Genomic DNA, 16,556 nt, shown 5'->3' on the forward strand with positions numbered 1-16,556 from the left:
CTTTTGTATGAACGTGTTCTTTCCATTCAAACTTTCGGCAATGGTCTTTGTTCATTCAAATCATTATTCGATTCAATGCTCAGTTGAATCTGGTTTCTGGTGTAACTTTCAAACACTTTCTTTGCTAAGCAGGTCTACTTTTGAGATTTTGTTATGATCAAATTCTAAATAGCTCAAATCAAATCCAAAAGTATGTCACCACAAGCAACAGTTTACAAAAACGTTTGAAATTTACATCGGATTCTAGATTCAGCGGAGCAAAAAAATTTTTTTGCTTTTGGTAAATTTACGTTATTTTCATCGGAAATTTACACGATTTCGAAAAAAATTGCCTAGGCTCATTTACATTGGATGAAATGTAAATTTCCATTGAAAATGTTGTAAATTCGCATCATTAATGACGTGCACTTTTGGTACATCATAAATGATGTAAATTTACCCGATTTTTTTTTTCTGTGTAGGCTTATGCTTTGGAATGTTACCTTCAATGTTGTATACTTGGTTGATGAAATTTTTTTACTTAAAACTGTTTTTGAGCCACTTTAAAAAAAAGTTTTTTCGACTAACTTTCCAGGGTGCGGGGCAGAATGGACCACCCTGCGGGGCAGAATGGGCCACTTTAGAAAACCAGTCATTTCTTCTAATACAACGTTGAAGAGTGATAAGAAATTACTTGAGGGACCTTTCCATTATAGTTTCTATGAAATTTGATCACTTTTATAAAAATAGTAACTTTTAAAAACAAAGCTTTTTGAAAATATTGTAAATATGTCGAAAAAAGACACTATTTTTACAACTAAGCGTCGAAACAACTAAAATCTACTTTTGTTGCATTAAACGTGATTTGTGAAGCTACCAGGAGTGAAATAATCCATTTAGCTCAAATTTTTAACTTTTGATTGCTTTTATAAGGCAGGAAAAGGGTGGTCCATTCTGCCCCCAAGTGGATTTTAATTTAACACATCCACCACCAAGCCTCTAAATGATTTTAAGGTTCCGTTGTTGTTTGTATACCTTGGTAGTAGCATCTAGTAACGTTATAAGCATTGAGCAAACTTTTTCAAACAATCCAACTTTTCAGAAAGCTTATTTAAAAACCTCGAAATAAACAACATTTGCGTGGTTTTGTCTGTAATTTACATTTTTGCTCATAATTTGAAAAATACAATAAATTCAAACGTCGTTTTCGGTATGGTGATGCTATTTGACGTCCTTTATAAGACCCTTGCCTTACAGTTGGTCTAAATCCATTCTAAAACCCAAAACCAAGGGTGGCCCGTTCTGCCCCCCTGGTCCATTCTGCCCCCTGCCCCCTGCCCCTAGTTGGACGAAGTTACGAAACTGAGTAAAATGGAAGTGAAATAGTTATTGAACGCGCGCGTCAAGAACTTTTACGCTTTTTTAATTTAAACACCTGACAGTGTTCCAGTGTATTTATGTTAAGCAAAGTAACAACAGTGTTATTTTTAAAATTATAATGAAGATGGCTTAAGAAAGCGAATGTGCTAAGAAAGTAAAGGAAAGATTTTCTTTGAAATAAGTCTATTTTACTTGATTCTCGCCCTTAACCCTTGCCTTCTGAAGATGGCTCTCAACCATGCCGTCAACACTTAAACTACTCCAATCTTGGTGTCATCCGGAAGCATCTCGTTCTTGTCGCTGTGGACGACTTGGCGGAGTGTGTTGACCGTTCCGTAGACATGTTTGATCGTCCGCGCAATCCACCAATGCCCAATGAATTCTGTACGTGCTTCAATTTGCCAGAAAGTCCAATAAAATGAATAAGTTCTTTCGACAGGCTTGTCAGCTGATGACGTTCGACCAGTAGTGATGAGACTGATAAAGAAATCGTCACTTCCGTTGCTGAGCCCGACCTAAACAATTGTTAGAGTCTAAACAATTAGCATTAGCATTAGCATTTGGAGGACGCCCCACCACCGGAAGGCTCCACAACGCTTATCCCACTGTTTGGTGTGGTTGTGTTAGACCCTCATCCGGAATAATAATCCAACACGGGAGATACCATGTCTTCATCTTTTGATGAGTGTGTAATACAGCCCAGGGCATAAGGGGTCCACGCCGGGTCCAAGCTATCCTCGGGGAAATGAAGGAATGTTAGTAAACACCTATCTAAAGTGCGCAGGGACCCCTACGTCACCTTAGTGGTATAGATGTTTGTAGGGAGGTTTTGGACTCAATGTTAGTAGAAAGGTAAGACCCTAGGATATACCTTGACAGGTATTGCGGGTGTGTCAAAAGTTTTTAACTGATAGTGTATTGAGCAGTACCTGCATTAAAATTTAAAAGTTAAACTCAAACAGCCGGCTGTAGAGTGAAATTAACTATTTATAATGTAAATTTTAATTTAATTTTATTTAATACGTAGAAAATGATTTTTAACTGATAGTGTACTGATGGTAAATTTAGTTAAGGCTTGTTTTTTAGTTGTTGAATTGTTTTATTTTAGTTTAATGTATTTAAATTTAGTTTTGATTTTGGTTGCACACACACACACACACACACATGTATTTAAATTTAGTTTTGATACTAAGTTGAAATAGTTATTGTTTTGATATATTTAAAACGAGATTCATTGTATTTCGAACAAAAGACCGACGAAGAAGTCACGAACACGAAAAACCGAAACAAAATTGTCTTATCCAGAGTTTTTTTTTTGAAAAAGTCCTATAAACTATTGTCTTTCATATGTTTTCAGGACCTAATCAAAAAAAATGTCGAGTTATGATGAATTATAATACTGCTGGATTTTAAGTATTAATTCCGAACGCGTTATGTAGTTAAATATGAATTTTCACAAGAGCTAAACACAAAATTATACACACGCGATTAAACTACTGGATTATTTGTCAATATAACTCCTATTTGAAATGCCGATTCAAATCTTCTTAAATAAATAAACACATTTCATTCAAGAACAACCCTACTCAAAATCAAACACACTTTACACACATATATAAAAAAAAATCCAATTGGAATTCGCTCACCCAGTTCTTTTGAAGAATTTTCGTTTGCGCACTCAACACCAGAGCGTTAGTTAGTGTGTGTAAGTACTGCCATCGCTACCAGCAGAAAACATGCAAACACACCGAAAGCTCACCCGCACGCTGGGTTGCTATGCTTCACATTTACACACACGAAGGCGTGCGCGCCGCCGAGCCACATCGTCATCGCCAAACCAAAAAACACACACACACTTTGAATCGCCCCTCTCTCGCCGACGCTCTTTGAGAGAATTAACATGCCAAGTTGGCACTGCCAACACCAACACCAACGATACTCAGCACCTCTTCTCCTCTCACGAAAATAGAACTCTCGCGAAATGCCTCGGCTTGGCAAAAGTGAAAAAAACATGGCCGCCTTCAAAATATTAAATCTTCGTCCAATTCAAACACTGAATTCTGGTTTAATTCCAGGAATTTCGCGAAAATTTCTTCACGGGTGCATGCACGCTCTCACTGCACAACACGTAGCACTAATTTCAACCAGACGCGTCACTTTTTACACGGCTAAAAACCAACTTCAAATACTAGCCCCGGACGAACGTGACTGTACCGCACAAGAGCACCACTCTCTCTCCAATTGTTAGAGTCTAAACAATTCTGCATTTAATTTTTCTTGAATGCAATTCAAATAAAGAATTTCGTGAATATTCGATTTAGTAACACATTATCACAAATTCTTTTTTTTTTTTAATTTACTTTATTTATCGTTGTATTAAAATTCCATAATTAGGTGACTTCCTGTCCAAATGTCCAAACAGATATAACATCAATGTTCCGCCGCCAGAGGCAACCCAGCTGGACAGTGGACTGCGTGTGGCCAGTGAGGATTCCGGCTCGCAGATTTCCACCGTTTTTCTGTGGATCGATGCCGTAACGCGGTACGAGGATGCCTGCAACAACAGCGTCGCGCTTTTCCTGCGTGAGATGCAGGAATTCAAGGGTAACTTGCAGTAAGTAGTTAGTCTTGGAACATCTGCACGCGAACGCCTCCCAGGGAATTCCTCTCGGGGTTTCTTGGGTCGGCCAAAACATTCAACCGATTAGCAACACGACCCCCGCATCGTCCTGGGCACGGCCGGTGAAGTCAATCTCGGAGACCTGGTCAAGCTGGCCGAGTCCAGCCTAGGAATGATTGGCTACACCTTCGTCGGAAAGGCCCCCGCCGATTCACCAGTTCGGAAGTGCGCGTCTGCGATGATTCTCTACGGATGGCGCACGTTGCCATTGCCATCGAGGGTTGTTCCCATTGGTAGCAATGTCCTCACGCAGTGCCAACCGCCTCCGATCCAGCACTGCTGCTCTACGCCCAGGTTATCAGTCATCAGAATCTGCGACACAAAATCGATCGCGTCTTCCAGCATCGGTGAGCCACTCCAGCAGTTTGCGATCCCTCCGGGATCGGAGTGGTTAATCGGGTTAATCGGCCACCAACCTCGCGATGGATGAGTTGCGCACGAGATTCAGTCGTCTCCGACGGCCCGCTTCACTGCTGAGGGCTTAGCTTGGGGGACACTTTGCGCCCTTGGGGAAGTTTCGGACCTTCTTGAGCGTCTTCGCGGGGATCCACTCGTAGTCGACGTCCTTGTTGTTAGTGTTTCCGGTTCGACGGTCTTGCGCACCGCCGACGATCGCTTGCGCTTGCCATACGAATCGCGGAACTGCTCCATGCACCGTGATTGCGGCCAGGAACACGTACTTGAAGAACGTTTCGCCGTCCAGGCCCTAGTCGACTTCGATGATCGAGAAGATTTTCTTGAAGACAGCCTCCGAGAACTGATTGCTACTGGCGTCCCGGTAGATCGGCGCTATGTTCATCACGAACGGATGTCCGATTGCCGAGATGTTCTGGAAGTAGTCAAAGTCCCTCCGATAGCGGAACAAAGTCTGGATGGTTTCAACGATGAAATCGTCGCTTCCCTTTTTGTCGAATCCGACCAGAAACTCAGCCGGGTAACCGGCCGGAAGCTCGTGAACCAGATCCAGCAGAGTGTAGCGGGCGGATCAACCACAGAAACGTATCGGCGTCGGGAGATTTCGTCGTTTCCGGATCATCATCCATTTCAGTTTCCTCAACCTGGTCTGTCACCGACTCGTCCTCTCCCTCAACCTCCGCATCTAACTTATCCTCAGCGACATGGGCCTTCAACCGAGAACCACCATCCACGGTGAGCAGGAACGACGGAAGAACCAGTAGGACATAAATGATGCACTGGTGGAGGGGTCACTTTGGATCTTTGACACTTTTCGCAGATTTGTACGCCGCTCCGATGGGAGGATGAAATCGGACGGCCAACTCAGCACTTTCAAAGATGCCGACTCGGACTACGGCAGTGAAGAAAACGTTAGTTTACGTGGGGTTAGTTTGGTTTTATCTTGATTGATTACCCTTTAATTATATTTCAAAAGCGCTGCTCCAAAACGTTCTTAAAATTCTTTAAAATTTATGTTTATTTACATTTTTGACTGCTCGAATAAACATTTGTGCAGTGCGGCTAGTATCACGGAAAACTGCAAGAACGGATATTGCATGGCAACCCTGACTGCATGAACAAGAATTTTCATTCGAGCACGATCTGACCACGATGAGCACGATGAGCGCGATCTGGCGCGATTTGCCGCGATGAGCAAAAAACAACCACGATGAAGGTGCGATGTGCGAATGAGGTGGAATTTGATGCGATTTTAGTCAAATCGCGGAGTGTCATCCCCCTCGGCAATTGGCCATTAGCTTCAACAACATTTGAGCGAGTGCATATTGACTTTTTCCAGAAATACAATCGCACTTTCATAATATTAGTAGACGCACACTCACGATGGGTTGAAATAATAAGAATGAACAAAACAACAGCAGAAGAAGTGGCCCAGGAACTTGACACAATTTTTGCCACCTTTGGTTTTCCTGGCTCCATGGTGAGTGATAAAAATTCCTCCATTTAGTAGCCAAAAATTCTCATCATTTTGTAAGGCAAGCAATATTGAACTTATTTTTTCACCACAGTACCGCCCAGCCAGCAACGGACTTGCTGAAAGAGCGGTTCAAACCACAAAAGCGGTGCTGGACAATCTAATCAATTAAAAAGATTCCCTTTCATCGTTACAGATAGACAATAATATTCGCACATTTCTACATCACCATCACCAAACTCCCACAACTGGAGACCGAATTATTCCAAACGAGAGAGTTTTCAACTTTATTCCACGTTCTGAACTTATAAATTTAAGAGAAAAGAAAACAGTTTTCTGCACGAATTACGAAAATGAAAACACTAGAAAATTTAAGAAAAACGATAAGGTAATTTACACTTATAAGATGAATGGGAAGAAGTTCACTCATGAAGCTGTAATCATAAAGCCAATGTCAGAATTAATTTTTCTTATTCAAATTCAGGGAAACATTCGCAAAGCTCATGTAAACCAATTAAAAAGAATCCCACAAGTTCCATTTACATTAAAAATCAGGCCAGATAATTCTACTCCCATACACCCACACAACACATCCCCAACATTGTCAACAAACAGTTCTGATGAAGAAGACAACACAAAAGATTCGTCAGCTGATGTAGAGGCAAACAATAAAGAATCATCATCTGAAGAGTCACTTTCATCAGCTGACGAAGAAACAGAACCAAAACAAAAAGACAAACCAATTCGGCGATCCAAAAGAAGCAAAAGTTCTAGACACAGCTCTCTCAATTTGAAAGTTCTTGGTAAAAGAAATGATCAACGTTGTCGAATTAGGGTTTTGTCTTAAAAGGGGGGAGATGAGAGGCGAGAGAAGAAGAGAGCAATCTGGGCCGAACACGATACTACTCTCGGGTAGTAGAACCGAACGTTAACTATTAATAAAGCAGTCTCAACTTGAACTACAACCACGAAGGACGTATTTTGTTAAGCTATCCGAAAAGCACACTTTAAGGGCCCACATCAGCCGGGGAAGTTGTTCTCTTCTTCTTCAAAAAATGTTGCATGCGACATCACGAAAAAATGTCGTGCAACGTTTTGAGGTGGTTGGATTGTTCTGTAGAGTGATTTGAAGATAGTTGATTGAAATACCTTTCAACCATTATTGGTTTAGTACACTTTTTTGTAATAATTCGTGATTTTACAATATTTTTTGAATATTCGGAAATAATGCAACACAAGTGCAACAAGCAATTCAGTTGCGCAGCGCAAAAATGGCAACAGCGCACCATTCTTGGCTGCTGCTGCTGCACACGGCCAGCACCAAGCGAAGACAAAGGAACGATATAGGGTAGACTTCACATTTTAGCTCTCTATTATGAAAATACATTTTAGAAAGTTGATATTTTTCATAAACATTTTTTCTAACATATTGAAAATACATGCGCAATAATGTATCGTTTTGCTAATAAAATTTTGAGATGTCTCACAAAGACCAAAGCCCATTATCATCCCTTTTGCTGAGCAATTTTTCCTTCTCAAACAAAAGATAAAATAATGAATAGAAAAAATGCTAAATATATTTACAATTGTTAGAGCACACTTCAATATAATAAAAATTATATATTCTAGTTTACTATTTTATGTCTGTGATCGATCGAGTACTTGACCCTACTCCAGCAGCAGAGGCTCGCCAGGAGTATTGTTTTGAATTTGAACGATTGTGATTGGCTGAAATTTCAAGCACGTGGTTCTCGTGTGTAAACAAACTAACATACTCTCGCGCATGGATATCTCTATACGCATCCTGTCTTAGTAGTTGAATTGTTTCTAATTTTGTTTCAATGGAATGCATGATTTTTAGGTTTTTCGGCATGCTTCGTGACTGTCCACGTGACTGGTAACGGAGTTGTTTACGTAAGAGTCTTTCATGTGATTACTCACGTGACGACTCAGCCACGTCTCTAGCTACTCACATGACTGACTTTGGACGTTAGATGAAGTGTCGTGGAAGTTAGTAGATTGCTCTAATATTGTGTTGTAGATAATCGAAGAGTTATCAAATGCTTCGAACCATCGAATCATGAAAAATGACGTTTCAGTGATATTTTTAATATTCAGTTCTGCAACCCTAAATAAAACAAATTTTAGTAATTTGAAGCGATACCAAATAAACATTCTTTACCTACCATACAAAAATACAAAAATTCAAAAATACAAAAATACAAAAATACAAAAATACATAAATACAAAAATATAAAAATACAAAAATACAAAAATACAAAAATACAAAAATACAAAAATACAAAAATACAAAAATACAAAAATACAAAAATACAAAAATACAAAAATACAAAAATACAAAAATACAAAAATACAAAAATACAAAAATACAAAATACAAAAATACAAATAATACAAATAAATTAAATAATACAAATAATACAAATAATAAAAATAATGCAAATAATAAAAATAATACAAATAATACACGGATAGAAATCCTGTCCGCGAAATCGACAACATTGTTGTCGATTCGTTCTAAAATTCGTTTCGGAATGTTTTCGACCAGTCGTCCGGTAACAATTGCAACGAAATCGATAAAAAATGTTGTCGATTTCGGCAACATCAATTTCTGGCATTTCTGATGTTCAAAGAGCTGAATGGATTAGGAGAGAGATTAGTGAATGTACAAATGAGTTTGAGCTTGAGAAACTTACCCGCTGCCTTTTTAGATCAGCACTTGGAGCGAATCATATGCGACATACTCATCGGGCGAAGTCAGAGTGACCGCGTCGGTGCGCAGCATCAGCTCAAAGAAGTCCGGTTAGTCAGACATGAGCGAACAGCAGGCGCCTTGACAATCGGCATTTTGGAAGATACTGCTTGGAGTCGCCGAATAGATGGAGGACTCCGACCTGTAGAAAGTGGTGGTTAGCCTGATGAAACATGAATATATCTTAAGACTACTTACTTCCAGCAGATTATGGGACACAGTTGGATTGGGACACACGTCGGGGTCCCAGTAGCTTTTCCTCGCCACCAAGGGCAGACCGTTGAATACTTCCAACTACGTAGAATTTGATCTTTCCTCTCGATTCTGCCAAACCGATGTTTCCTCCGGTTTTTGTACTAAAATTGGAAGAGAGAGCACTTAGGCTGGATTTCAACTTAAGATTCTTATTATGTACTCACCCTGCTACACATCGAAGTTTCTTCTTCGAAATAATCCAGCCAAGGTTAATCGCCGACGACGTCGCCGCAATCAACCAACAACATGGTTGCGGTCTCTGGCCAACCACAACGGATCATGGTCATCGAATTAGACCAAATGGAATGGCACGAGCGGCATGCACCAAGCTAGATATAATCAAACAAATCTCACGATCGTCCAGCAACCCCTGCAGAAGAAAGGAATAAGTTAAACATCTAAAAATCTAAAAATCTGAAAATCTAAAAATCTAAAAATCTAAAAATCTAAAAATCTAAAAATCTAAAAATCTAAAAATCTAAAAATCTAAAAATCTAAAAATCTAAAAATCTAAAAATCTAAAAATCTAAAAATCTAAAAATCTAAAAATCTAAAAATCTAAAAATCTAAAAATCTAAAAATCTGAAAATCTAAAAATCTAAAAATCTAAAAATCTAAAACTCTAAAAATCTAAAAATCTAAAAATCTAAAAATCTAAAAATCTAAAAATCTAAAAATCTAAAAATCTAAAAATCTAAAAATCTAAAAATCTAAAAATCTAAAAATCTAAAAATCTAAAAATCTAAAAATCTAAAAATCTAAAAATCTAAAGATCTAAAAATCTAAAAATCTAAAAATCTAAAAATCTAAAAATCTAAAAATCTAAAAATCTAAAAATCTAAAAATCTAAAAATCTAAAAATCTCAAATCAAATCAAATTCGGTTTTATTGGTGAATAATCAGATACAATAAGTTCTTTTAAGGTACAAAACAGAGTTTTGGAGTTCCTTTCAGCTGTGTGTTACATCATAATCCATATTGGAACAATTGGGTACTAAAGCCCTATGTCAATTTTTATGTACAACGGTAAAAAACACGATTAAAACACCATTCCTGATCACTTTTTTTCATTTTAATGCAATTTTTTTTTTGACAAGACAACATTTTTTCGATGGATCAACTATGGTCCCCTTGGAACGAGCTGTCAAGTAGGAGCTTTTCTGTCAAGAAGGACCGCGAGGTTAATTTTTCAAAATTGATTTAAAAATCAATTTTAAACTCTTTGTGGTCGTTCAAAGGGTCATTGTACTCAGAAAAATGAGCTTTATCGCTGTAAACAATAATATCAGCAATCTAAGCTTCATTTTAGGACCCAATTGTTGCTTGTAGTTAAGGGGTTACCGAAAGTAAGAAAAAGTTAAGAAAAAAACTTACTAAAATTGCAAGGGAAAGGGGATAGAAATAGAAAAAGCTTAAAACTAGATCACAGTTTTTTATCCTTTATAGATGTGCTTAATCATCAGCTCCCCGAGGGCCAGAAATTGCTCCGCCTTGTTACGGCAGGTCCGAAACCGCGTCATCATCTCCCCGCGAGAGCAAAGAACTCCGGCAGGGTAAAGAGATCTTCCCGGTGACTCCTTGCTGGGCCGCATCGCCGCTACCGGCAGCGACCACGCTTGCAAACGATCGCCCCCATCCAGGAGGGAACGCTGGGTTGTCCGTTGGAACCGTACACTGGCCAGCTGCAGGAACGGCTGCGCTCGTACTTCGTTGAGAAGGGTGGGATGCTGCTGCTTTCTTCTTCCTCTTTCCTGCTCCTCGAGGTAGGACTTTCGCGCGACGCATCCGCGGTAATTACCGGTATGGTTACCGCCACAGTTCGCGCACTTTACGCGCGGCTTGGTTTGTTCTGCGTTTTCCCCCAAGTCCGCCTTTCGTGGCAGTGCGCACACCTCCGAGAGGTATGACTCACCGCACTTCACGCAGCGGGGCCGGAGGTTGCAGTTCCGCGAGCCGTGGCCGAATTTCTGGCAACGGTGACATTGCGCTGCGTCCGTCGGATTTTTGGAGTAAAACCGCCAGTTTACCCAAAAACCGTCCAACGCCTTAGTCCGCCGCAGGTCTTGAATTTTGACGGTGCCGCGGTCGAAGTACAACAGGTACAGTGTGTGTGTGTACCTGTGACGGTTGTCTTCCGCGAGAGGACTTTTATGTCTCGCGGCGTTATTCCGACACCAGAGAGGTGCTCCTTGAGGACGGAGATCGGGCGGTCTTGATACCCCTGCAAGACGATCTTAACAGCGGTCTTCTGCACGGGGTCGAATGTGTAGAACTTGAAGTTTTGACGCTTCAATTTCTCCACAACCAGGTCGAAGTTCTTTTGGTCAAATGTGAACACTTGCACTGACGATTTACCTATTTTGAGGCAGTACACGAGGCCTTCCAGCTGCTCGTCAACATCGTCCGCCAACGTGTCCAAAACAAATCTAAAAATCTAAAAATCTAAAAATCTAAAAATCTAAAAATCTAAAAATCTAAAAATCTAAAAATCTAAAAATCTAAAAATCTAAAAATCTAAAAATCTAAAAATCGAAAAATCGAAAAATCGAAAAATCTAAAAATCTAAAAATCTAAAAATCTAAAAATCTAAAAATCTAAAAATCTAAAAATCTAAAAATCTAAAAATCTAAAAATCTAAAATCTAAAAATCTAAAATCTAAAATCTAAAAATCTAAAATCTAAAAATCTAAAATCTAAAAATCTAAAATCTAAAAATCTAAAAATCTAAAATCTAAAATCTAAAATCTAAAATCTAAAATCTAAAATCTAAAATCTAAAAATCTAAAATCTAAAAATCTAAAATCTAAAAATCTAAAATCTAAAAATCTAAAAATCTAAAAATCTAAAATCTAAAATCTAAAAATCTAAAATCTAAAAATCTAAAATCTAAATCTAAAATCTAAAATCTAAAATCTAAAAATCTAAAATCTAAAAATCTAAAAATCTAAAATCTAAAATCTAAAATCTAAAAATCTAAAATCTAAAAATCTAAAATCTAAAATCTAAAATCTAAAAATCTAAAAATCTAAAATCTAAAAATCTAAAAATCTAAAAATCTAAAAATCTAAAATTCTAAAATTCTAAAAATCTAAAAATCTAAAATTCTAAAAATCTAAAAATCTAAAAATCTAAAAATCTAAAAATCTAAAAATCTAAAAATCTAAAATTCTTATATCTTAAAAGGGACCTCCCGCCCGGTTTATGTTAAAAAAATCTAAAGTTTAAAAAATTCAAAAATTAAAAATATAAAAATCTAAAATTCTTTAAATTTAAAAATCTGAAAGTCAAAAAAATAAAAATTACAAAATCTCAAAATCATAAATTCTTTAAATTTAAAAATTTTAAAAATTTAAAATTCTTTTAATTCTTTATGTTCTTAATATTCTTTAAATTCTTAAAATTCTTTAAATTCTTTAAATTCTTTAATTTTTTTAAATTCTTTAAATTCTTTAAATTCTTTAAATTCTTTAAATTCTTTAAATTCTTTAAATTCTTTAAATTCTTTAAATTCTTTAAATTCTTTAAATTCTTTAAATTCTTTAAATTCTTTAAATTCTTTAAATTCTTTAAATTCTTTAAATTCTTTAAATTCTTTAAATTCTTTAAATTCTTTAAATTCTTTAAATTCTTTAAATTCTTTAAATTCTTTAAATTCTTTAAATTCTTTAAATTCTTTAAATTCTTTAAATTCTTTAAATTCTTTAAATTCTTTAAATTCTTTAAATTCTTTAAATTCTTTAAATTCTTTAAATTCTTTAAATTCTTTAAATTCTTTAAATTCTTTAAATTCTTTAAATTCTTTAAATTCTTTAAATTCTTTAAATTCTTTAAATTCTTTAAATTCTTTAAATTCTTTAAATTCTTTAAATTCTTTAAATTCTTTAAATTCTTTAAATTGTTTAAATTGTTTAAATTGTTTAAATTGTTTAAATTGTTTAAATTGTTTAAATTGTTTAAATTGTTTAAATTGTTTAAATTGTTTAAATTGTTTAAATTGTTTAAATTGTTTAAATTGTTTAAATTGTTTAAATTGTTTAAATTGTTTAAATTGTTTAAATTGTTTAAATTGTTTAAATTGTTTAAATTGTTTAAATTGTTTAAATTGTTTAAATTGTTTAAATTGTTTAAATTGTTTAAATTGTTTAAATTGTTTAAATTGTTTAAATTGTTTAAATTGTTTAAATTGTTTAAATTGTTTAAATTGTTTAAATTGTTTAAATTGTTTAAATTTTTAAATTGTTTAAATTGTTTAAATTGTTTAAATTGTTTAAATTGTTTAAATTGTTTAAATTGTTTAAATTGTTTAAATTGTTTAACTTGTTTAAATTGTTTAATTTTTTTAAATTGTTTAAATTGCTTAAATTGTTTCAATTGTTTAAATTGTTTAAATTGTTTCAATTGTTTAAATTGTTTAAATTGTTTAAATTGTTTAAATTGTTTAAATTGTTTAAATTGTTTAAATTGTTTAAATTGTTTAAATTGTTTAAATTGTTTAAATTGTTTAAATTGTTTAAATTGTTTAAATTGTTTAAATTGTTTAAATTGTTTAAATTGTTTAAATTGCTTAAATTGTTTAAATTGTTTAAATTGTTTAAATTGTTTAAATTGTTTAAATTGTTTAAATTGTTTAACTTGTTTAAATTGTTTAATTTGTTTAAATTGTTTGAATTGTTTCAATTGTTTAAATTGTTTAAATTGTTTAAATTGTTTAAATTTTTAAATTCTTTAAATTCTTTAAATTCTTTAAATTCTTTAAATTCTTTAAATTCTTTAAATTCTTTAAATTCTTTAAATTCTTTAAATTCTTTAAATTCTTTAAATTCTTTAAATTCTTTAAATTCTTTAAATTCTTTAAATTCTTTAAATTCTTTAAATTCTTTAAATTCTTTAAATTCTTTAAATTCTTTAAATTCTTTAAATTCTTTAAATTCTTTAAATTCTTTAAATTCTTTAAATTCTTTAAATTCTTTAAATTCTTTAAATTCTTTAAATTCTTTAAATTCTTTAAATTCTTTAAATTCTTTAAATTCTTTAAATTCTTTAAATTCTTTAAATTCTTTAAATTCTTTAAATTCTTTAAATTCTTTAAATTCTTTAAATTCTTTAAATTCTTTAAATTCTTTAAATTCTTTAAATTCTTTAAATTCTTTAAATTCTTTAAATTCTTTAAATTCTTTAAATTCTTTAAATTCTTTAAATTCTTTAAATTCTTTAAATTCTTTAAATTCTTTAAATTCTTTAAATTCTTTAAATTCTTTAAATTCTTTAAATTCTTTAAATTCTTTAAATTCTTTAAATTCTTTATATTCTTTAAATTCTTTAAATTCTTTATATTCTTTAAATTCTTTAAATTTTTTAAATTCTTTAATTTCTTTAAATTCTTTAAATTTTTTAAATTCTTTAAATTCTTTAAATTCTTTAAATTCTTTAAATTCTTTAAATTCTTTATATTCTTTAAATTCTTTAAATTCTTTAAATTCTTTAAATTCTTTAAATTCTTTAAATTCTTTAAATTCTTTAAATTCTTTAAATTCTTTAAATTCTTTAAATTCTTTAAATTTTTTAAATTCATTAAATTCTTTAAATTCTTTAAATTCTTTAAATTCTTTAAATTCTTTAAATTCTTTATATTCTTTAAATTCTTTAAATTCTTTAAATTCTTTAAATTCTTTAAATTCTTTAAATTCTTTAAATTCTTTAAATTCTTTAAATTCTTTAAATTCTTTAAATTCTTTAAATTCTTTAAATTCTTTAAATTCTTTAAATTCTTTAAATTCTTTAAATTCTTTAAATTCTTTAAATTCTTTAAATTCTTTAAATTCTTTAAATTCTTTAAATTCTTTAAATTCTTTAAATTCTTTAAATTCTTTAAATTCTTTAAATTCTTTAAATTCTTTAAATTCTTTAAATTCTTTAAATTCTTTAAATTCTTTAAATTCTTTAAATTCTTTAAATTCTTTAAATTCTTTAAATTCTTTAAATTCTTTAAATTCTTTAAATTCTTTAAATTCTTTAAATTCTTTAAATTCTTTAAATTCTTTATATTCTTTAAATTCTTTAAATTCTTTAAATTCTTTAAATTCTTTAAATTCTTTAAATTCTTTATATTCTTTAAATTCTTTAAATTTTTTAAATTCTTTAATTTCTTTAAATTCTTTAAATTTTTTAAATTCTTTAAATTCTTTAAATTCTTTAAATTCTTTAAATTCTTTAAATTCTTTAAATTCTTTAAATTCTTTAAATTCTTTAAATTCTTTAAATTCTTTAAATTCTTTGAATTCTTTAAATTCTTTAAATTCTTTAAATTCTTTAAATTCTTTAAATTCTTTAAATTCTTTAAATTCTTTAAATTCTTTAAATTCTTTAAATTCTTTAAATTGTTTAAATTGTTTAAATTGTTTAAATTGTTTAAATTGTTTAAATTGTTTAAATTGTTTAAATTGTTTAAATTGTTTAAATTGTTTAAATTGTTTAAATTGTTTAAATTGTTTAAATTGTTTAAATTGTTTAAATTGTTTAAATTGTTTAAATTGTTTAAATTGTTTAAATTGTTTAAATTGTTTAAATTGTTTAAATTGTTTAAATTGTTTAAATTGTTTAAATTGTTTAAATTGTTTAAATTGTTTAAATTGTTTAAATTGTTTAAATTGTTTAAATTGTTTAAATTGTTTAAATTGTTTAAATTGTTTAAATTGTTTAAATTGTTTAAATTGTTTAAATTTTTAAATTGTTTAAATTGTTTAAATTGTTTAAATTGTTTAAATTGTTTAAATTGTTTAAATTGTTTAAATTGTTTAACTTGTTTAAATTGTTTAATTTGTTTAAATTGTTTAAATTGCTTAAATTGTTTTAATTGTTTAAATTGTTTAAATTGTTTCAATTGTTTAAATTGTTTAAATTGTTTAAATTGTTTAAATTGTTTAAATTGTTTAAATTGTTTAAATTGTTTAAATTGTTTAAATTGTTTAAATTGTTTAAATTGTTTAAATTGTTTAAATTGTTTAAATTGTTTAAATTGTTTAAATTGTTTAAATTGCTTAAATTGTTTAAATTGTTTAAATTGTTTAAATTGTTTAAATTGTTTAAATTGTTTAAATTGTTTAACTTGTTTAAATTGTTTAATTTGTTTAAATTGTTTGAATTGTTTCAATTGTTTAAATTGTTTAAATTGTTTAAATTGTTTAAATTTTTAAATTCTTTAAATTCTTTAAATTCTTTAAATTCTTTAAATTCTTTAAATTCTTTAAATTCTTTAAATTCTTTAAATTCTTTAAATTCTTTAAATTCTTTAAATTCTTTAAATTCTTTAAATTCTTTAAATTCTTTAAATTCTTTAAATTCTTTAAATTCTTTAAATTCTTTAAATTCTTTAAATTCTTTAAATTGTTTAAATTTTTAAATTCTTTAAATTCTTTAAATTCTTTAAATTCTTTAAATTCTTTAAATTCTTTAAATTCTTTAAATTCTTTAAATTCTTTAAATTCTTTAAATTCTTTAAATTCTTTAAATTCTTTAAATTCTTTAAATTCTTTAAATTCTTTAAATTCTTTAAATTCTTTAAATTCTTTAAATTCTTTAAATTCTTTAAATTCTTTAAATTCT

The 16,556-nt window shown here is 31.2% G+C and overlaps 1 protein-coding gene and 1 pseudogene across 1 annotated transcript; one reads left to right on the forward strand and one right to left on the reverse strand.

Annotated features, from left to right (window-relative positions):
* Positions 1-3,980: 3,980 nt before the first annotated feature.
* Positions 3,981-5,238, reverse strand: LOC119769964 (annotated as a pseudogene).
* Positions 5,239-5,358: 120 nt separating this feature from the next.
* Positions 5,359-6,892, forward strand: LOC119765602. Its single transcript, XM_038249846.1, has 2 exons — positions 5,359-5,933; positions 6,124-6,892. Exons 1-2 carry the CDS (start codon positions 5,664-5,666, stop codon positions 6,772-6,774), a joined length of 921 nt encoding a protein of 306 aa, XP_038105774.1. The 5' UTR covers positions 5,359-5,663; the 3' UTR covers positions 6,775-6,892.
* The last annotated feature ends 9,664 nt before the right edge of the window (positions 6,893-16,556 follow it).

The sequence above is a fragment of the Culex quinquefasciatus genome, chromosome 1, assembly GCF_015732765.1.
Source record: "Culex quinquefasciatus strain JHB chromosome 1, VPISU_Cqui_1.0_pri_paternal, whole genome shotgun sequence".
NCBI lineage: Eukaryota > Metazoa > Arthropoda > Insecta > Diptera > Culicidae > Culex > Culex quinquefasciatus.

Excerpts from the sequence above, each read along its gene's own strand:
- LOC119765602 (XM_038249846.1), top strand. The coding sequence starts at position 5,664 with ATGAAGGTGCGATGTGCGAATGAGGTGGAATTTGATGCGATTTTAGTC. Across the intron at positions 5,934-6,123 it reads TTGGTTTTCCTGGCTCCATG|ATAGACAATAATATTCGCAC; the intron begins GTGAGTGATAAA and ends TCATCGTTACAG.